Genomic DNA, 21819 nt, shown 5'->3' on the forward strand with positions numbered 1-21819 from the left:
GTGTGTTTTTATTATTTTAAAATCGCAAAATAAACAGCAATATAAATAGGCTACGCAATAATGTAGCTATACAAAATGTATTCAGTCCAAATAAATATAAATGAATAGCTACGCTCATTACAGTGAGCTGTATAACCATCAACGCATCGATTACAGTGTTTAGTGTTATCGGTCCGTTAGTCATACAGTGCCTTCATTCCGATAAATCTCATTGTTTCTGATAACAATTCGTGAGAAAAATTTTCAAATAAACAGCGGTTATTTAAATATTATGCTTATATTTATAATTTTGGGAAGAATGTGAAAATATGCCCAACTTACGCTGTAACCTCCACAGCGAAAGAAGATGTGAAAGTGTGTGCAGAACAGAAAAATGTTACAGAATAGAGCGTTTTTAAAAGAAAAGCTTCCCATTATAGTCTTCGCGTTACTGAATTGTTCACTGTTGAAGTGTTTTAAATATTGCAGAAAAGTTAGGAGACGGCCGGTGGGCACGGCGCCGGCTGCATTTCCTGACGCGCCTCTCGGCCGGTTGCGCGCAGGTTACAGCCTACAGTACCGAGGTAATGTGCTTTACGAGAAAAGCGGAACCACTACGTGCGGGGCAGCACCTGAACTTCCGAAAAACACACTCCTACGTGGGATCTTAACGTGTCAAGCTTGCGTTTTTGGACCGTAAACGACGCTCTTAAATATGGTAAGATACAGCACAATTGTCGGCGGTGTAATTGCAGCATTATCTTATCGCTTTATGTAATTCTGGGTTGTTTCAAAATAAAGGATGATGCGTCGACGCGTACTGTTGCTGATTGTTTATCAGTAGATAATGTAAAGTAATGGATTTCTCTAGTAATGTAATTCGGAACGGCTTGATTCCTTTTCCGTTTCGTTATTAAACAATTAATTATGTTTAATGAGCAAGGTGCCCCCGGGGAGTAATTTTCTGGAATTTCATAGTAATTGCACCTGTGATTAAAATTGCTCTTGAGAGACCATTTACCTAAGCACGATGTAGGATTGTCAAAATGTAGTTTTCGAACAAGAAACTACAATAGTCTGGTACGATCTAGGATACGGATTCCTGGCGCTGGTTATAGATGGAGCTTATGGTGTTTTTTTTTGTAATACTGTTTTGCTCCTTTTACAGTCATACGCTGTTGAATCACAACCATAACTACATAAGTCATAATTTCGCACTTTAAGGGTGTTTAATGAACATGAACAATGAAGTGTTTAATGAACATTTATACATTTTACATTCTCCTGTATATTTATATTAAGAAAGTTTTATCTAAAAATTATTTTCTCGGACAGAAAGTTACTGTCATTCACTTAAGGTATTTTTTGTTGTTGACTTTCAATTGACTTTAAATTGTAAACAGTATAGATGGATTAGCTGTACTTAAATAAACCAGCTTTAGAAACAGCTGCAGTAGCGAACAGAGATTAAGGAAGCAGCACCAAACCAAAATCATTTTTGATTGTGGTTTCTACTTAAATGTGAGCATTATTACGACAGATTGCACAATTTATAAAGGATGCAGTAAATGATTCCTTTCTGTTGTTTGTTGTTAAAAAAATATCAGGATATGAAAATATAATTTAAGCGTGTACTTGCTTTCACATAAAATATGTTTATGATTAGATATTTGATGTACTTGCCTGTCCTGTAATGGGAGGCATATTTCAGGAGACCTTCCAAAATAGCTTTCAGGTGCTAGAAACCGTAGTGCTCTGAGGTTAGGGTCTGGGTTATTCAGGTACAGGTGGAGCAGACAGGCCGGGTGGGACTGAAATGCAGAAGGCATGATCGGTGGGCACCAGTGTGGCCACACAGCCTGCCAAGGAAACCCAAGGCAGGAAACACCCTGGCGACACCGAAATTATGTTTTATTTGCCATTTGTGCAAGTACACAGGGATCCTTTCATTTCTGCATAACCTGTCCTGCTCTCTTTTGAGACATACCCCTATACTGTGTTGGTGAGGACCGCGCTTGGGGTTATTCATCGGGAGACCCTGGAGCACTTTTCAAAGAGCCGGGGGGCATAATTCGGTGTAAATTATGATGAAAATGGGATGAACTGCAATGGAAAGATGTTAAGAGTAAATGAGAAGAAGGCTGGGTTTGACTAGTTGCCTCAAGCACTTCAAAAACGCTTGAGTTGAAGTGTAGAGCAGCATCACCCCGGATCAGATCGTTTTGGGCCTAGAGCACGCAGTCATGATGTGGTAACATGTCTCCTTTGCTAATCATAGCACTCGTGGTGTATAATGCTGATTCAGTCAGCTGAATGTACACTACAGTACATGTACAGTGAGTTCAAGGTGTGGTGAATGGGAAAAGGTTCATATATCGCACAATGAATAGACATGTTCTTACATTATGTTTGTTCGTTAATTTGTTTCGAGGAGTAATAAATAGGCTGCCCTATTCTCGTTTATTTCTTTGTGGGTTATCCGGCATTCTCTCAATTCCATTTATATTACGGGTCATTTCTTTAATAAATTACATTTTTGCTGATTTGGTTGAGAATATCTGGTAACGCCTTTCATATAAAAACAATACTCGTTTACCTCAGGTATTTAATTGAAAGTACAATGTTCCTGTTAATCATTTCAAATGCGGCAGTATAGAATATGTTTTCGGGACAAAACCATTTTGTGTAAGGCTGTGCACGATGCAGTAATCTGTAAGGCAACACAGAGAAAAACTGCCTATTTCCTGTGTCTTTGAACAATTCAGAGTAGCGAATGCATGCTTCTGATAGGTTAACTACTGTCTCTATGGCTACCATTGTTGGAGTTCCTAAGTGTACCCATTTCTCTGTGTGGTTGCTGGCGTTTCCTGCCTATGTACATTGTTCGGAGTTTACATTTAACCAATTATTAACTCAGGTGTTGATTTTCATACATTCCTCACTGTTATGAATAGTTTCAGTAAAGTTCGTATTACTTAATTTCAGCAGTTAGCGAAGCGTCGTTGCCCTCTTTACAGCTGCGGCTGTGACCTCATTTTTACAGGAACCAAACTGTTTCCCCATTTCTCTCCACAGATTATCGTCAGCTGGTGTAACTGGTGTAACAAAAATGTGGTTCTGCAATCTTCCTGCTGTATTTCACACTTTTTGAGGCATTCCTAACACTCTCTTAATTTCAGAGCTGCGCAACAGTGTCAGTCTAATTTAATCCAGAAAATCTGAAAAACCATCCATGTTGTATCTGCTAACTGGTCGGTGTTGTGAGAAACTGAAAAATTGAAGAAAAATCATGTATCACATATTTGCTTAATGAATTTTAGGTGTTGAGAGATCTCATTGAACCAGAATGGAAATGTAAAAAGCAGATATTGACAAATAAAATCAATGAAGACCCATGATTGAAATGGACCTCAGTATGAGACAGATAAAGTTGCTTTCTAGCGAAACTGTCCCATTGATTGACTGGGTGTAGATATGCAATATATGAGAAATGACTTCCAAAATGTCATCAGTCATTTATATTTTACCATGGATGTTCAGCTAATATGATTTTTCTTTTTGGATCTGGTGTCAGTTTTTATGCACAGTGTCAGAAGGATTTGGGGCTTTTTGGTCACTTTATTTGTGTGGGATGAGTTTCACTTTGTGTTTGCATGCTGCTGCTCTTGCCGAGTGCTTTGCAGAGGGATGGGGCCCAACAGCCTGCCTCTCTGTCTTCCGCTCTGCAGAGGGACGGGGCCCGACAGGCTGCCTCTCTGTCCTCCGCTCTGCAGAGGGACGGGGCCCGACAGGCTGCCTCTCTGTGTTCCGCTCTGCAGAGGGACGGGGCCCGACAGGCTGCCTCTCTGTCCTCCGCTCTGCAGAGGGACGGGGCCCGACAGGCTGCCTCTCTGTGTTCCGCTCTGCAGAGGGACGGGGCCCGACAGGCTGCCTCTCTGTCTTCCGCTCTGCAGAGGGACGGGGCCCGACAGGCTGCCTCTCTGTCTTCCGCTCTGCAGAGGGACGGGGCCCGACAGGCTGCCTCTCTGTCTTCCGCTCTGCAGAGGGACGGGGCCCGACAGGCTGCCTCTCTGTCCTCCGCTCTGCAGAGGGACGGGGCCCGACAGGCTGCCTCTCTGTCTTCCGCTCTGCAGAGGGACGGGGCCCGACAGGCTGCCTCTCTGTCCTCCGCTCTGCAGAGGGACGGGGCCCGACAGGCTGCCTCTCTGTCCTCCGCTCTGCAGAGGGACGGGGCCCGACAGGCTGCCTCTCTGTGTTCCGCTCTGCAGAGGGACGGGGCCCGACAGGCTGCCTCTCTGTCTTCCGCTCTGCAGAGGGACGGGGCCCGACAGGCTGCCTCTCTGTCTTCCGCTCTGCAGAGGGACGGGGCCCGACAGGCTGCCTCTCTGTGTTCCGCTCTGCAGAGGGACGGGGCCCGACAGGCTGCCTCTCTGTCTTCCGCTCTGCAGAGGGACGGGGCCCGACAGGCTGCCTCTCTGTCTTCCGCTCTGCAGAGGGACGGGGCCCGACAGGCTGCCTCTCTGTGTTCCGCTCTGCAGAGGGACGGGGCCCGACAGGCTGCCTCTCTGTCCTCCGCTCTGCAGAGGGACGGGGCCCGACAGGCTGCCTCTCTGTCCTCCGCTCTGCAGAGGGACGGGGCCCGACAGGCTGCCTCTCTGTGTTCCGCTCTGCAGAGGGACGTGGCCCGACAGGCTGCCTCTCTGTCCTCCGCTCTGCAGAGGGACGGGGCCCGACAGGCTGCCTCTCTGTGTTCCGCTCTGCAGAGGGACGGGGCCCGACAGGCTGCCTCTCTGTCCTCCGCTCTGCAGAGGGACGGGGCCCGACAGGCTGCCTCTCTGTCCTCCGCTCTGCAGAGGGACGGGGCCCGACAGGCTGCCTCTCTGTGTTCCCGCTCTGCAGAGGGACGGGGCCCGACAGGCTGCCTCTCTGTGTTCCGCTCTGCAGAGGGACGGGGCCCGACAGGCTGCCTCTCTGTCCTCCGCTCTGCAGAGGGACGGGGCCCGACAGGCTGCCTCTCTGTCCTCCGCTCTGCAGAGGGACGGGGCCCGACAGGCTGCCTCTCTGTGTTCCGCTCTGCAGAGGGACGGGGCCCGACAGGCTGCCTCTCTGTCCTCCGCTCTGCAGAGGGACGGGGCCCGACAGGCTGCCTCTCTGTCCTCCGCTCTGCAGAGGGACGGGGCCCGACAGGCTGCCTCTCTGTGTTCCGCTCTGCAGAGGGACGTGGCCCGACAGGCTGCCTCTCTGTCCTCCGCTCTGCAGAGGGACGGGGCCCGACAGGCTGCCTCTCTGTGTTCCGCTCTGCAGAGGGACGTGGCCCGACAGGCTGCCTCTCTGTCGTCCGCTCTGCAGAGGGACGTGGCCCGACAGGCTGCCTCTCTGTCGTCCGCTCTGCAGAGGGACGGGGCCCGACAGGCTGCCTCTCTGTGTTCCGCTCTGCAGAGGGACGGGGCCCGACAGGCTGCCTCTCTGTCCTCCGCTCTGCAGAGGGATGGGGCCCGACAGGCTGCCTCTCTGTCGTCCGCTCTGCAGAGGGACGGGGCCCGACAGGCTGCCTCTCTGTCGTCCGCTCTGCAGAGGGACGGGGCCCGACAGGCTGCCTCTCTGTGTTCCGCTCTGCAGAGGGACGGGGCCCGACAGGCTGCCTCTCAGTCTTCTGCTCTGCAGAGGGACGGGGCCCGACAGGCTGCCTCTCTGTCCTCCGCTCTGCAGAGGGACGGGGCCCGACAGGCTGCCTCTCTGTCCTCCGCTCTGCAGAGGGACGGGGCCCGACAGGCTGCCTCTCAGTCTTCCGCTCTGCAGAGGGACGGGGCCTGACAGGCTGCCTCTCTGTCTTCCGCTCTGCAGTAGAGCAGCTCAGTTTCTGACTCCTCTCTGACAGGAGGAGAGTGTGGACGTCAAAGCCTTGAGGGACAGATTTCATGTGAAGACAGAAATGACTGACGTCAAAGGTGCTGAAATCCAAAGACCTCCGCTGCAGAGATTTCCAAGAGTCATTCTGCCACTTGGACCCGACCCTTCTGCAAATGGAGCTGCCAGACTTAAACCGACACCTGTTCTTCCATCGATGGCGCCTGGACCTCGTCTGTCTCCAGTTCCCCAGCTCAAGCAATCTGTGGCAGAGCCTGAGTCCCAGGGCACCGTGCGGCCGATGCCACCACTGGGTGTCTTCCCAAGACCGCCTCCTTCCCACCGGATTGTCTCAGTACCTCAGGAGACCAGAACATCTCAGCCGGACAGGGAGAGGCAGTCAGGGAGAGTCAAAGCTGCTGGGGAACTTCTGCAGAACCTATCGTTGAAGCAGCCAGCCGTGCCAGATGGACTGGTCACCAAGGCAGTGCTGCCAACCCCGTCCTCGATACGCAGCCAGAGGAACATGGCTGAAGTGCCCCCACTTCTACGGACCCTGCCTCCGGAGGGGATGCGGCCTCTCAAGCCTAAGCGCCCCCCCAACGTCAACCTGGATGCCTTCCGCAAAGGGTCCGCTGGTCCTCCCCTCCCTAGGCGGTCTACTCGAGAGAAGGCAGACAGTAAGGCTCGCTCGTCCTGATGTCAGGCTCAACTCATGGTTCACATCAGACAAGTAACATACACTGTTTCAACTCACTCTAAGTAACACGCTCTGTTCAAAAGTTTGGCGCATTTTAAGTTTGTTGCATTTTGCCTGTCACACCCCACTCTGTTTAATGAAAGTTTTTACTAGAATTTTTGGTGATCAACAGTGTAATGCATTTAAATGTAGTGGGAAAATCCACAAATATTTTCCTGTGCCTGCTGTTTTTACAGTATAACAGCACAGTGTAATGAGTCAAGGTGTGATTTTAATGGGAACGTTATTTAAAATTCAAACTTTAATCACGCAATGCTGTAATCTGGCAATATATAAGCACAAGTTTTTTGCTATATAAAAATACTCTCTAAGCATTGCCTCTTTAGATCGTTAGATTAACCTTATTGATTCCTGAAGGGAAATTAAGGTATAAACAGCAGCATTTAAAAAAGATGAAATAGTCCAAGTACAAGACGGATAATCCAGCAGCGTGTTGAACGACGAGCAGCACGAGGTTTAAAAACAAAGGATTTGAACATATTATAATGATGTTAGTATAATAGTGCTGTATAAATGGACTGTTCCCGCTTCTTCGTTCTCCAGCTGGTTCCGTGCTGACGGAGGTTCCTTGTTTCTCTCGACAGGACGCAGTAGCCCGGCCTCTTCTGGGAGAAGCAGCCCTTCTGCTCCACCACGGCCTCCATTTAAGCCAAGCTCCCTGAGCCTGCAGCACTCTGTCACGTCAGTATATGCCGTAATGCGCTTCCTGGGGTAGTTCATGGCTGAGTGGGCTGGGGTGCTGTGCTTATGTACAGAATGTTGTTGGTTCAAAGCCCAGACTCAGCAGAATGATTTGAGTGTGGCCCTTAAGACTCACTTCCCAGTTGTTGCTAGGATTGTCAGACCTTGGATCTCAGAAAGAAGCAGCTGCTACATAAATAAAATGTGCCGGGAGACCGATGTCAGCTTTTGGGCTCATTCCTCAACTTTACTTGAATCCATCTTTGTACTGTGCCGTTGTGCTGTTCATAACACACTTTCAAATAAGGAAGTTGAGGCCAATGTGTCGCCATAACAAACATTCTCGAGACTTCAAGGAAGAGCCATCTCTGAGGGAGGGGAAATGCCGCGCGCTGTGAGGCTGAGCGAGGCCTCTCGCTCCTCCCCGTGCGTTTTGGGATGGCGGGGGCCGCAGTGCAGGACGTGGCTTCCTTTCTCCAAATGCCTTTCGCTTTTCTAAGAGCGAGTTTTGCATCAGTTTGCAACGTTTCTAGTGCAGGATGCTGATGAGCCAGTAGCAAGATATAAGTGGTACAGAGATGACGAAGCTGTGGGGAAAATAAAGAGGGGAGAAACCAGCAGCTTCCTTTGAATGGCCATACGATGCTGCAGGAAAAAGACGGCAGCTGTTTGCTAGAAACCATCAGACAGTGTTTCTCAGTCCGTCCATGGGGGGCTCTGACGGTCTTTGCTCCCTCCCAGCTCCCTGCCAGATAGTCTTGGGGGTCCCCGAGGGCTAGTTTGAGACGCACTGATTTAAATGATATATTTTGAAAAATGTCTTTAAATGTGGAGTCCAGTTTTTTTCGGCTTTTACAAACGGCTGCAGACTTCGGAATTTGTCCCTACTCTTTCTACACAGGGATTATCATTCAGTCATGTGACCTTAGTGCCCTGTTTCCAACGTTGTTCCTCTGTTTTCCCCTCTTCACTGTACAGACACAATGAAGACGACCAGGAGACGTATGACGACATTGACGTTCTTCCCCCACCCCCGCCGCCCCCCCCATTTTACAAAGGTAAAGCTAGACCAGCTGGACACCCTCACTGATGCTGTCTGTGCAGCCAATGGAGCGCAGAGCTTTCTGTAGGATGATGGGAGCGGCAGCAGCTGCAGGGCGGCAGGTTCCAGTCACGCCTCCACCCTCTGTGGACTTTCATATACATCTGTATACCCTGTGATGGGTTGGCATCCTGCCCAGGCTATAGCGCTGCCTCGTGCCCTGTGAAGGGCTGGCATCCTGCCCAGGCTGTAGCCCTGCCTCATGCCCTGTGATGGGTTGGCATCCTGCGCAGGCTGTAGCCCTGCCTCATGCCCTGTGATGGGTTGGCATCCTGCCCAGGCTGTAGCCCTGCCTCGTGCCCTGTGATGGGTTGGCATCCTGCCCAGGCTGTAGCCCTGCCTCGTGCCCTGTGATTAGCTGGCATCCTGCCCAGGCTGTAGCCCTGCCTCGTGCCCTGTGATGGGTTGGCATCCTGCCCAGGCTGTAGCCCTGCCTCGTGCCCTGTGATGGGTTGGCATCCTGCCCAGGCTGTAGCCCTGCCTCGTGCCCTGTGATTAGCTGGCATCCTGCCCAGGCTGTAGCCCTGCCTCGTGCCCTGTGATGGGTTGGCATCCTGCCCAGGCTGTAGCCCTGCCTCGTGCCCTGTGATGGGTTGGCATCCTGCCCAGGCTGTAGCCCTGCCTCGTGCCCTGTGATGGGTTGGCATCCTGCCCAGGCTGTAGCCCTGTCTCGTGCCCTGTGATTGGTTGGCATCCTGCCCAGGCTGTAGCCCTGCCTCGTGCCCTGTGATTAGCTGGCATCCTGCCCAGGCTGTAGCCCTGCCTCGTGTCCTGTGATGGATTGGCATCCTGCCCAGGCTGTAGCCCTGCTTCATGCCCTGTGATTAGCTGGCATCCTGCCCAGGCTGTAGCCCTGCCTCGTGTCCTGTGATGGGTTGGCATCCTGCCCAGGCTGTAGCCCTGCCTCGTGCCCTGTGAAGGGCTGGCATCCTGCCCAGGCTGTAGCCCTGCCTCATGCCCTGTGATGGATTGGCATCCTGCCCAGGCTGTAGCCCTGCTTCATGCCCTGTGATTAGCTGGCATCCTGCCCAGGCTGTAGCCCTGCCTCGTGTCCTGTGATGGGTTGGCATCCTGCCCAGGCTGTAGCCCTGCCTCGTGCCCTGTGATGGATTGGCATCCTGCCCAGGCTGTAGTCCTGCCTCATGCCCAGAATAAGCAGTTAGTAAATGCATGGATGCTCGAATAATGGAAGACATCAGACATGTGTTCATAGTTATTCATTATATACATTTTTTCTTCTTCCAAACTAAGAATAATAGTTTGGAAAATAAAGTAAAGCAATCACATTTTCTACAGATAAATAAAAATACAGATTTGAGCAGTAATATTTCTGCAGGGTCCTCATCTTGCTGCTGTGACCACAGTTTAGTCTTGAAGGCATTTACATGAATTCCCTTGTACTCTGTACATGTAACATGTTAAAGTTTTTATATTTGTTTTTTTTTCCATTCACAGACTCACCGCAGCCAGCTGAGGTAAGTTTCCGTCAGTCTGTAGGTCATACAGCCTCTAAATATTCCTGCCTTGCCGTAATCACTGGTGCAGCCCGGATTGTTTTTCGACAGGTATTGCCCTGAAATGTTTGTGTATTGCGCTGCTAGATGTGTTTCTTATTTAGTGTGAAATATTTTTTATATTCCACCCTTCAGTTTCTATTCCCTCTACTGTGTATAATATTTTCCCCAAAATGTAGATTTTAAGTATCCTGGGGGGTCTTTACTGTCATGGCTTAATACATAATAGATATAAAGTTTATATAAGAAATGTGTGTATAAAAATCTATACTTATAACATGTTATAATTTAAAGAAAACTATAAAGTGATGTGGAAATATTTCACAACAACATAAGAGAAATGTAAAAGAGTTTATGGTTAGGTGGGGGTTCATTTATCATTATATAATCCTGTTACTGGCAGCCAGTGACTGACAGTTATGACACTGCACTGCACGATTAACACAGTGCATGAATTTTTTTCCAGGAAAGTGATGGAGGGGAAATCTATGAAACAGCTGATGAGTGAGTTAAACATTTTCAGTATATTCTGTAAGAAAAAATACAAGAAAAAAATATTATACTAAGAAAAAAATATTATAATTAAAAATAAGAATACATTTTCACATTATAATTTAGCCAGTACTATTGCCCAGTGGAAATTGTGATTTGCGACTGGGGGAGGTGTACATGACACAATGATAAAGTCACGGTGTCGCATGTCCAAGGCTGAGACCTTAACACAGGGACAGTCCTGCTGTGCCGCATGTCCAAGGCTGAGACCTTAACACAGGGCCAGTCCTGCTGTGCCGCATGTCCAAGGCTGAGACCTTAACACAGGGCCAGTCCTGCTGTGCCGCATGTCCAAGGCTGAGACCTTAACACAGGGCCAGTCCTGCTGTGCCGCATGTCCAAGGCTGAGACCTTAACACAGGGCCAGTCCTGCTGTGCCGCATGTCCAAGGCTGAGACCTTAACACAGGGCCAGTCCTGCTGTGCCGCATGTCCAAGCCTGAGACCTTAACACAGGGCCAGTCCTGCTGTGCCGCATGTTGAAGGCTGAGACCTTAACACAGGGCCAGTCCTGCTGTGCCGCATGTCCAAGGCTGAGACCTTAACACAGGGCCAGTCCTGCTGTGCCGCATGTCCAAGGCTGAGACCTTAACACAGGGCCAGTCCTGCTGTGCCGCATGTCCAAGGCTGAGACCTTAACACAGGGCCAGTCCTGCTGTGCCGCATGTCCAAGGCTGAGACCTTAACACAGGGCCAGTCCTGCTCTGCCGCATATCCAAGGCTTGGACCTTAACACAGGGCCAGTCCTGCTGAGCGCGGAGACCCAACCAGCTGCCCTAAACATCCTGATGGCTTTTCCCCGCAGACCTGAAGATTTTACTGAGCCTCCTGCCATCAAAGAGCGAATGCCTAAGGATGTGAGACAGCAGCCTGAACTGGGAGTAAAGGAACAGAAGGAAAGACAGAAGAAGGAGAACGAGTACCGCAAAAAATTTAAGGTCTCGTTTTTGAGGCATAAATCACAGCATATTTGCTGGCTGGTTCATTTCTCGGTTTGAAAATGTGCTCCTGGCATTTTAGGGTTTCAGTTTCATAAACCTCTGAAACTTCTAATTTCCCATGAACTATGTTTATATGTCTCCTGTTAATGTGGCACTGAGTAGCTCTTCTCTACGGATCTGTTCTTAGCTCCCAAAGGACGTGGAGGTCCTTAACATAGCCAGGGTCACTCGTGACTACCAGGGCGGGAAGAGCGACCTGAGCGTGCGGCAGGGGGACCGAGTGGAGATCATCCAGGTGAAGAACACCCCTGAGGGCAAGTGGCTAGCAAGGACAATGGCCGGCAACTGTAAGTCAGATACAGCGACCTACCTGCATCTCAGACCTGCAGTGTTCCAGTGAAACAGAAGTAGCTTTTGTATTAACCCAGTGCCCAGTGTTTCCCAACCCTGGTCCTTGGGGGCCCACAGACAGTCCATGTTTTTAGCTGGAAGGTAGCAAAAAATGTGGATTATCTGGCAGGGAGTTGGGAGGGAGCAAAAACATGGACTGTCTGTGGGTCCCCAAGGACTGTGTTGGGAAACACTTCCTTAACTACTTAATTTCTCCACAATGTGTTCATTGGTACATCAGTAACTAACTGACACATACAGATGAGTGCTTTATGGGGAATGTCTGCTATATCTAATTAGCTAGACAAACCAGTCACTAAAGCAAAATTACAGGTTAACCCAACCCAAATGGCTGACCTGTACCAGACAAGTGTTCCGTTTCGGAATTAGGTCACCCTAATTGATTTTTATTATTAAAGCAATCACTCATGAACAAATCAATACTTTTTTCTTTCAAAATATCAGTATCGTTGTGCAAATTCAATGTAAGACATATAGCTTCCTTTCAGAATAAATTGTATTAGCCCACAAGATCGCCCGAAGGCCTTTTAGCAGAAGGAGGCTGGGACGTAGAATTCGAAACGGTGCAGGATGTGCTCTCGCCGTGTTAAAAGCACGGTACATGGTTAACCAGATAGGTTAAGCAAGCATAGAATTCAAAAGTTGATGCCTGTATTAATACCTATAGGAACAGGAAGAAGTGCTACACAAATAAATCTTAATACGTTTGGGGAAAAAACTCGGCCAGGTGACCAAAGCTGGCAGCCCTGCATGTGCAGTATGATAGATTGGTGATCCGGTATCAGGCAGAATCATTTTATCTTGTACATCAGTTATGTTTTAGTCATGTTTATTTCTGAAACTGCATCCTAAATAGTGTTAGTCTTATTTTAAATGATGAAATCATTATTATTTTAAAATAACTTTAAACATCACATCATGTCCACATCTCATATGTGCCCATTGCGATGTCTAAATATAGCCCCCCCCCCCCCCAATGTCAAACTCCTTCTGATGCCCTCGATGGTGAGCTGAATTGCTAGAAATCTAAAGAGCTATTTCAGGTACCCAACCGTGCAATTGATTTTGGGATTACGGTCACTGTCCTGCCGGCTGATTGTGTTGAAAGCTTTCTTACCTTCTAACTGCCAGGTTCCAAGATCAGATATTTATTTCACTGGTGCCTGTGCCTTTATTGTTCTTGCATGTTCTGGTTCTTGTTTGAGCCACTCTGCAGTGTGTTGGTATCTATAGAACACTTTCAAACCCAGCATTCAAATGAAGCACACCTGCTCTCAATATGAAAATCTTGCATTGACATATAACAAACAACAGAGTATAGATATGACCCCCCAGAGAGAAACACCTTTCAGACCACCATCAGCCAATTCTTAAGAAATGCAGTTACGCATGATGAAAATAAAACAGTTGACCTAATGTCTGCACTTTGCCTCAGATGTAAAGAGCCACTCGTCAGTAGCTGTTAACCTGTATTTGTAGACGGCCAATACCTGTTAACCTGTATTTGTAGACGGCCAATACCTGTTAACCTGTATTTGTAGACGGCCAATACCTGTTAACCTGTATTTGTAGACGGCCAATACCTGTTAACCTGTATTTGTAGACGGCCAATACCTGTTAACCTGTATTTGTAGACGGCCAATACCTGTTAACCTGTATTTGTAGACGGCCAATACCTGTTAACCTGTATTTGTAGACGGCTACATCAGCAACACCTGCGTGGAAGTGGACTATGAGGAAGTGAAACGGAGGCTCCTGTGCAAACCCAGCGATGTGGCTTTCCCTGCGCCACCCCCTGCGCTGCCCCCTGTGCTGCCCCCTGCGGACGCCAATGACCTCTATTATGATGTGGGCACGTCGGACCAGCTGAACAGGTCACCTGCCGTCACTTTCATACATCTTCAGTAAATTGTTTAATGCTGGCATGATGAATTCCAAACAGTCTGGAAGGTTAGATGGCCAGTGCGCCCAGTCTAAACAAACCTTGGTACCGTTTTGTAAAACTTGTTTTGTTTGTTTTTACAGCAGTGAAAATTTGGATGAAGGTAAGAAAAGTGTGGAAATTTACTGGTTTTGGCTTGAACATACATAGAAATAAATTTGAAACCACATGGATAATTAGACTGAATGATATTTGTACCGTTAACAGATGTGTACGACGATGTGGATCCCTTGTCAGACATGTTCCCCCCCCCACCACCAGAAATCAGGTACATCCAAACATTTGAAGTCCCTTTGCAGTAATAGATGGTGCCTAATGGAGAAACACAGGCACTGGATCCTGGCGTCATGATTAGGTCTGAATACAGTGAGTGTGGAAACTGCAAGTGTCCTCTATGCAAATCCAGACAGTAACATGAAAATCTGTGCAGTTGAACTATTAAAGTATTATAAAGCTGAATGTGTTACGTCACTCATACTGTAACTGGGCATGGTAGCTTTATATTCAACTGCAAGAATTATGCAATAGTAATCAATTGAGCCGCCCATGTTCCATCCCGCTACAATATGGATATTACCAGCAAGCAAGCACTAAAATCCAGCAGTTGCAGATTCCTAAGTAAATTTTTAATTAAACACATCAGCAACAATTCTGGCAAGTTGATGTGCTAAATTCACATAAAAGTCTGGAATGCAGAAGTCAGCCCTTCAGAGTTGTGGTATCAGGCTGAAAACGTGCTTGCATGTTAAAGCTTGATTCTTTTTTCCATTCTAGTCTGGATCTAAAGAAAAGCAAGAAACAGGAGAAGGAAGAAAAAGAATTTAGAAAAAAGTTTAGGGTGAGTCTTTAATATTTTATTTAGTACAATCAGAAGCAAATGGGATCATGCACTAAATTGTTCAAGTACAAAGTAATATTAGTATGTTATTATGTGAAAATAGAAGGGCTAATTTTGATGTATTTTACAAGATATTTATATGTAATCAATTTGTAATTAGTCTAATTTATTTATTTAATCTATTTATTTATAGCCCACAACCAGTTAATATTAGCTATCAACATTAGGCATTTTATGCAGAAGAATCTTTAACTCATAATATCTATAAATTATAAACATTTCTGTATATTTGGCTTCTTCAATTGGGTGTTTAAAAAAAACATAACAGTACATTACACATTTCTGGATAACGTTTAACTGATTGGTCAATATTACATTCAGTATTGATTTTTAACGCCAAGTCAGATTAATTTAAAAAGCATCTTTGATTAAAATCCTATGTGTTTTGTGTGTCCACCACCTAAACTGCTGTAATGAATCACTGAAGCATTTGCAAGACAAAATTCTGTTTTTGTGCTGTTAGTTTGAAGGACCTGTACAGGTGAAGTATAAGATGATGGTTGACCCAAACACCACCACGAAGAAGGGAAGCGGGAAGGACCTTCCTCTGAGTCCGGGCGAAATCCTAGAAGTCATTCAGTTTGTGAACGACAGGAAAGCGCTGTGTCGTAATGGACAGGGGAAATGTACGTGCAAAGACTGCCCTCTAGTGGCTTAAATCAGCAATTGATATTCTTTTGGTAGCTAGAAATATTGAATATTGCGCATAACTTAACACAGTAAAACAATATAGTGAATTGTAATGGCTTTACGGCAGCATAATTATCAGTTTCTTGAGGGATTATTCAGTGTTCCGTTATTATAAATTATAACACAAATAACTTGTATGTTTGATATTGATAATATACAGTGGACCCTCGAGTTACGAACATACGGACAACTTGGGTTACGACCAAAATTTTAGTTTGAGTCTGAAAAGTCTTGAGTTACGACTCGAATGCCGGTCGAGGCCGAAACGTGTATCCGCCTGTGCGGCTGTAAACAAACAGCCGTGATGCCCGAGAGGCGCCTGTAAGCGTCAGTCTGAGCCCAGATACGCCTGTTTGTGGGCGTCATTTCGGTCAGTGCAATACTTTATATAATTAATTTCACTAATTGCTATCAAAATGGCCCCAAAAAAAGCTAGAAAAGAAGCTTAGGAAGGAAGAGAAAGTAAAGAAAGCAATCACAATGGAAAAGAAGAAGGAAAATGTGCAGAAATACGAGAGTGGCGTTCGTGTGAACGATCTCGCTAATATATACATCATGTCGACATCCACCCTCTCGACAGTGTTACAAAGAAAAGATTTGTATGAGGAAGCTAGTGTTGCTAAAGGTGTTACTCAATAAGTCACGATCAACAGAGTTAGACGAGGTAGAAAGGCTATTATTAGTGTGGATAACTGAAAGGCGAGTGAGTACACTAGGAAAATTATTGGTGTTTCTGGTAAATTACGCACATTATGCAAAACTTTTTTTATTATGAAAAGGTTAGTTAGGTGTTTTGGGAGATTCGGATCGCATTATGGGTATTTTCATTATTTCTTATGGGAAAAATGGTCTTGACTTAAGACCGTCTTGAGTTACGACCAGCCCTCACGAATGGATTGAGTTCGTAAGTCAAGGGTCCGCTGTATTAATTTATTGGAAATTATATATTGATTAAAAGCTAGTCCTTGTTAGGTTTGAACAATGGAATGGATTGTCTAAATCCTCCCTCTCCCCTCTCTTTTAATAGATGGGTATGTGCCAAGGGCACTCCTGCTGCAAGAGTGAGTATGAGTTTTCATTCAGGGGTCTGTCCAGTCAGGATTTTAAGCGTAGCCTTTACACATAGACACACTGTAACTCAGGACTAGCAGCAAACTGGTCCCCCATCAGTTACATCATGACCAAATTTCTTTGACTGGCTCAGACACCAAGCTTTCTGTGAAATTTTGAAAGACCTTATGCATATTGCTAGATACATGTTTGATCTAACATGATGTTTATTTTTGATGTGTCATTTCTTCATGTGAAATATTTTTGTGTTATTTTGCAGGGAAGGGGACATATATGATGATGTTGATAGTAATAAAGGTCTGTTATTTCAAAATTCTGATTCATATTAAGAGGTATATGTAAAAACAGTTATTATATATTCATAATTGTGTTTCTAAGATTGCTGTTAGACCAGGGGTCACCAACTCCGGTCCTGGAGGGCTACTATCCAGTAAGTTTTCTATCCTACCTGGCTTCTGATGAACTACACCTGCTCCTGGTATTTACCTGAGAACTAGTATGGCTCATCTGAAGCCAGGTAGGATAGAAAACTTACTGGATAGTAGCCCTCCAGGACCGGAGTTGGTGACCCCTCTGTTAGACTAACAGATTACCAACTTATTTCCAGCATGAGATTAGATCAGTTTTAAATAGGCATACAAATAATAATAGAACTGCTAGCACTGAGAAATCAAGCCAATTGAATCTATTCTGTGTCTGTCTGTGCCCCAGATGTCTATGACAATGATTCCAGCACCACGTGAAGAGCTTCCTGTGGAGAGATAACCCCCACGCCTGTGAATGGGTCTTTTTTCTTACCATGCAACCTGAGACTATTCCCTTTTTTAACAATGATGTGAAGAAGACTAGATTAACATGCAGACTGCACAGCCTCCAACAGTCCAAACATGTAAAAAGTATTCATGACAACCATTTTGCTTTTTTATACACTATGAAATTGTCATCTTTTGTATAGTACATTGAAGTGCGTAACGGATAAAAAAGCAAATGGGTAAAATTAAAGCCTATTTTACTTGTACCTAATTTATTTGCATGCATTTTTGTTCATAATAGCTGAAGTTGAATTACATTTTTGTTTTTTTTCCATCAGTCACAGATATATTTGTAAATGTTTTGTATGTGTGTTAAACAGAATTTCAGTCTGCCAGAAAGTGTTACTCAGTATTAAATACAAAAACGATTGCCCATTAATGAATGATGTGACTACTGTATGTTTGCTTTGACGTTATATTATTGCAATATAACAATTAAAATGAGAATTTATTTAAATGAGTTGTACTCTGTTTTCTTTTAAACATATTGCTTCACCAAAGAGTGGACATATTCTATGATCCTTCCATTGTCTTCATGGACGGGGAGGCAAGAGGGCACGGGACAAAGGCGTAATGTTTATCCCAAGCCACAGACCGGTTGTCACACACAAATCACACACTAAAGAAACCAGTTAGGTTACGACCCACAAACTTATATTTACTTAGAATTTATTTAGATATACTGACCAACACGATGGAAGTGGCATTTTAACTTCTTAATTTATAGAAAAAGTCCAATACATCCCATCTGCCAATGCGTCTAGTCCCATATGGGAACCTGCTCACTTAACGCAGGGAATTCTACTTCACTTCCGGTTAAAACAGCTACTTTTATTTTGCAAACCTTTAGCAGGAAATGTTTCACACGGAAGCACGAGTTTAGTGAACGTATGTCAACACTACTGTGTTTTCTTCCCGTCGGTTGTTATGACGATTTGCATTGCAACGACTTATTAGCTGGGTGTTAAATCAGGTGCGTGTCAAGTTTAAATCACACACTGTATGAACAAATTCCTCGCGCAGAGGAGGAACGCATTTTCGACAGTGAAAGAAAAATTTAACTGTACTGTCAACGTACGGACATGCGGGATAAATATAACATTAATGAAATATCTGTTTTAAAGTTAAAAACATTACTAACCGTACGACCTTCAGATGGATCAAATCTGCTGCTCCTACGAGATATAAATTATGTGGTCTCATTCTCCATGCTCAACTTTCAAAGAATAAATTGAGACTGTTTTACAACTGTACGACCTGAATCGAACTGATACTACGGCATTTTAAAATAAACTACAATTTAAGTGAAATGCAAATTCCGTTAATTTTGGTACTCATTCCATAAACCCTCACATGGTGTAGCGCTTTCAAACTATCAGAATCCAGCCTCAAAAACGCTACAAGACCCACGTAATGCGGTTCTCAACACGGATGTACTGTATTATCTGTAATCCAGCAAACAGCTTGACGTACATGTGCAAAACTAGCGCAGACCGACTTCATCCAGGCCCGGCAGCGTACTCCTCATTCTCTGTACATGCAGGAAAAATATCTAACAATTTACCCCTAGGGGAGGGCCCCGCTCGGCCCTCGATGACGAATGCGTACGTAATAATAAACCCCTCTTTTTGCGCACCTCGCGTGCTACACATGACCTTCCCTTAAAGCGACAGTGAAATAAAACTAGTGGTACATACAGTTACAAGGGCTCTGATCCTGCTTTAACAATGACTTGGCTATTCCCCGGACTTCACATACACATACATATAGATTGTCCTTGTTCTAGATTTCCAACACTAGCCTAAGTGTTTTCTCATTAAACTTTTAAAAATAACTATTTACGTTAATGGAATATTGATAAAATTCGTAGGAATTATAACCAACGTTATTAATTTGACTTTTAGTTTGAAGATGCGGCCACCACTGACCGGGAACTGGAACTGACTCCGGTTTTTGCAGGTTTCAGCTTTTCAGTCATGGGTCTCGTTTCAAAGTTCAGTGGCTGTAGAGGAGTGTGGCATTTACACCGGATAATATTAAGTCGGTAGATGTCGTGCAAATACTGAGCGACGTAAATAAAGAAATACGTAAAAAAAAAACAAGGTGAAAATGCCAAATTCATTGGAATCGCTAGTAAATTTGCTTGAGTCTTATAGGGGAAGAGACAAAGTGGTAAGAGACTTCTTTTATAATTTCACCAGGCGAAAGCAATGTAAGATGACAGGGGTTGCAGTTATTATAATAATTTAGAATATGCTAAAAAAAAAAACTTCCCAAAGGCTGCATATATTGACGCATTACTTCTGTTTCATTGTTAGATTAGAATTCTATGCTACGGGTCCCTGTTAGCTGGTGGGATCGTTTCCCGGAGAGGATCAGGATCGTCACAGCTGGGAAACAGACTGCTGCTGTTTTCATCCCGGCTCAGCGACTGTCGCACTGTCCTGCGTCTCTTCGATGACCTTTCCATGTTCGCTTACACTTGGAGTTACGGCTTAGGCGTCTCTGTAAGGAAAAATCAGTGCAGTGCTGACATTCTTTATATTTGAAAAACAAAACTGGCCTTTAAAATTTTTATATAACAGCGACATGTGATATAACTTGTTGCTCTTGGTTTTTGCTGTGAATGATCTTTGGCGTACCTACTTAGGAGGAAGATGCGGGGGTGCGCTGGATATGCGTGATTAATAATCTGGCCGATCAGTTGTACTACCCATTGGAGCACATCGCATGGGCTGCTGATGCTCGGCTCATCGGTGTTAAGTCCGCGAGGTGGTGGACGCTGAGCACGTTGATGTGGGCCGTATCGCTGCTGATGAACATTCTCAGGTGACGCTTCCAGCCTCGGCGAGCTGCCATCTGGCAAAACGCCCGAAAACAGAACTTCTGCTCACACGTTCAACTACCTTAACAGAAGATCCTGCTCTCTTTAGGTCAGTCAGAGTCATTCTGCTGCTGCGGAAGAAGCTGAGGAAAAATGGGAGAACCAATCAGAGAAAGGGGAGGTGAGCCTAAATCTTTCAGAGATTTACTTATCTAAAAAAAAAAAACTAAACATCAAATATGGCCAGTCTCGAACAGAATCTGACAGGACCAGTTTGATTAAACTTTATATGTTTTTCACCCTGATAGTTTCTGCATGGCTACAGAAAAGTGTATTACCAACACTTTTATAAATCGGTAGTCGGCACCTGCAGCACAGGGGCACACCCTGGGTGGGATACCAGCCTGTCTAGGAACATTTATTTTTTTATCAATATATTTTTATTGTTTATAAGAAAAAATAAGCTGCAGAACATACACAAGAACAATTTTTAGTTTAATCCTATTTGTAACAGATAATTCCTTCAATCATCAGAGCAATTCTATGCTACTGCTATATCATTCATCCTATGATTTATATGAAGTTAAAAAGTCTGATATTTAGCCGGCAAACTCGGCCTATGATAAAACTGATTTGAAATGTGGACCTTTTGTACATTGAAACCCTTCATGGACTCTTTGTTTCAGTCTCAGTGAGGCCGGGGTGAGCAGGAGCACTGAGGTGCAGCAGCAGGTGCACAGCGAAGTCCTCTCTATCCTCTCCAGTATGGCCGACCTGAGCAATGCCATCCATTGGCTGCCTCCGGGTTTCCTCTGGTCCAGCCGCTTCCCTCATTGGCTAGTGGGACTTCTGGGCACAGTGTCCTCTCTGATTGGCTTATACCAGACATATTCTGGTGGAGGGGCTAATGGCTAGTATTTGCATTTTATGAAGAATGATTACCTACTGCAGGGTTATTCACTCACGGTCCTTGAGGTCCGAGCACTGCTGGTGAAGCCTCTGACCAATCAGAATCAGTAATTATTAAACAACTAGCTGGGAGAACTGAAAACATGGCCTGGATTTGGAATCGAGGTCCAGAGTTGAAGAACCCTGGCCTACTGCCTAGCCTCTAATAGAATGTTTTACAGTTCTCATGGATACTTGGGTTCCAGCCTTTCATCATAAACTTTGTAAAACACTGTAAGCAGTGTAAATATGTTGTTTTTTCAAATTACTGTTCTATTTCTCTTTTTTGAGATTGCAGTCTTTTTATGACACATATTGTTAAATAACATTACAGAATGATCATAAAATGTGTGTGCATATGAGTTGATTTAAATAAATGTCTCTGAATAAGCGTGTTTCACATTGCTCTTAATTGCTGTAAACAATAAAACTGATGTACTGATTGCACTTCAGTTGTCATTATAACGTTTGCAATAATTTTAATAATGTTATAGATTCCACCTGCCCTCAACAGGAAAAGTAGTTGGATGATGAATGGATGGATTCATATATGATTTTGAATTACTGAGTAGTTACATAAATGCTTTCTTTTGACTGTTTAAATGATTATGCCTCGATGTTTAATCGTATTTTATGACACATTGTGTGTTTAGCAGGATTTATTCAGATTTATCTGACAATAGAAACTTTTTTCACTAGTTATTATTTGTGTAGTTGCCGTATAGCTGTTAATAATCTAACAGTTTTCCCTGCTGTTTCTGTAAATATGTTAAATTATACTTGCTCATTAATAACTTGAAAATTAAATAAATTTCTATACAGTGGATCGTAATCCTTGTGTTTGACGA

General features: G+C 45.1%; 2 protein-coding genes and 1 long non-coding RNA gene across 5 annotated transcripts; 2 read left to right on the forward strand and 1 right to left on the reverse strand.

Moving 5' to 3' along the window:
- The first annotated feature begins 228 nt into the window (after positions 1-228).
- On the forward strand, positions 229-17656 carry si:ch73-40i7.2 (uncharacterized). Of its 2 annotated transcripts, none has more exons than XM_023844115.2 (16): positions 229-697; positions 5824-6506; positions 7171-7267; positions 8246-8325; positions 9825-9844; positions 10350-10387; positions 11240-11372; positions 11563-11722; positions 13483-13660; positions 13812-13831; positions 13936-13996; positions 14503-14566; positions 15090-15252; positions 16344-16377; positions 16647-16684; positions 17099-17656. In XM_023844115.2, the coding sequence occupies exons 2-16, from the start codon at positions 5912-5914 to the stop codon at positions 17128-17130; spliced, it is 1713 nt and encodes a 570-aa protein (XP_023699883.1). In that variant the 5' UTR covers positions 229-697; positions 5824-5911; the 3' UTR covers positions 17131-17656. The 2 variants fall into 2 exon arrangements, with proteins under 2 accessions (XP_023699883.1, XP_023699882.1); XM_023844114.2 differs by having other exon boundaries at positions 5858-6506.
- On the reverse strand, positions 14260-19970 carry LOC140578459 (uncharacterized). The gene is made up of 3 exons (XR_011982634.1): positions 19842-19970; positions 18673-19704; positions 14260-14509 (listed from the first exon to the last, which is right to left on the reverse strand). It is a non-coding gene; the product is annotated as an uncharacterized lncRNA (long non-coding RNA).
- Positions 19235-21803, forward strand: pex11g (peroxisomal biogenesis factor 11 gamma). 2 transcript variants are annotated; one of them, XM_023843945.2, is made up of 5 exons: positions 19235-19371; positions 19518-19706; positions 19850-20028; positions 20133-20204; positions 20710-21803. In XM_023843945.2, exons 1-5 carry the CDS (start codon positions 19309-19311, stop codon positions 20936-20938), a joined length of 732 nt encoding a protein of 243 aa, XP_023699713.1. In that variant the 5' UTR covers positions 19235-19308; the 3' UTR covers positions 20939-21803. The 2 variants fall into 2 exon arrangements, with proteins under 2 accessions (XP_023699713.1, XP_023699714.1); XM_023843946.2 differs by lacking the exon at positions 19235-19371 and having other exon boundaries at positions 19574-19706.
- The last annotated feature ends 16 nt before the right edge of the window (positions 21804-21819 follow it).

This window comes from Paramormyrops kingsleyae, chromosome 15 (assembly GCF_048594095.1).
Source record: "Paramormyrops kingsleyae isolate MSU_618 chromosome 15, PKINGS_0.4, whole genome shotgun sequence".
Lineage (NCBI taxonomy): Eukaryota > Metazoa > Chordata > Actinopteri > Osteoglossiformes > Mormyridae > Paramormyrops > Paramormyrops kingsleyae.

Coding starts and splice junctions, on each gene's coding strand:
- pex11g (XM_023843945.2), top strand. CDS start 19,309: ATGCCAAATTCATTGGAATCGCTAGTAAATTTGCTTGAGTCTTATAGG. Junction 19,707..19,849: donor GTTACGGCTTAGGCGTCTCT/GTAAGGAAAAAT, acceptor GTACCTACTTAG/GAGGAAGATGCGGGGGTGCG. Junction 20,205..20,709: donor ACCAATCAGAGAAAGGGGAG/GTGAGCCTAAAT, acceptor TCTTTGTTTCAG/TCTCAGTGAGGCCGGGGTGA.
- si:ch73-40i7.2 (XM_023844114.2), top strand. Junction 8,326..9,824: donor GCCCCCCCCATTTTACAAAG/GTAAAGCTAGAC, acceptor TTCCATTCACAG/ACTCACCGCAGCCAGCTGAG. Junction 10,388..11,239: donor ATCTATGAAACAGCTGATGA/GTGAGTTAAACA, acceptor TTTTCCCCGCAG/ACCTGAAGATTTTACTGAGC.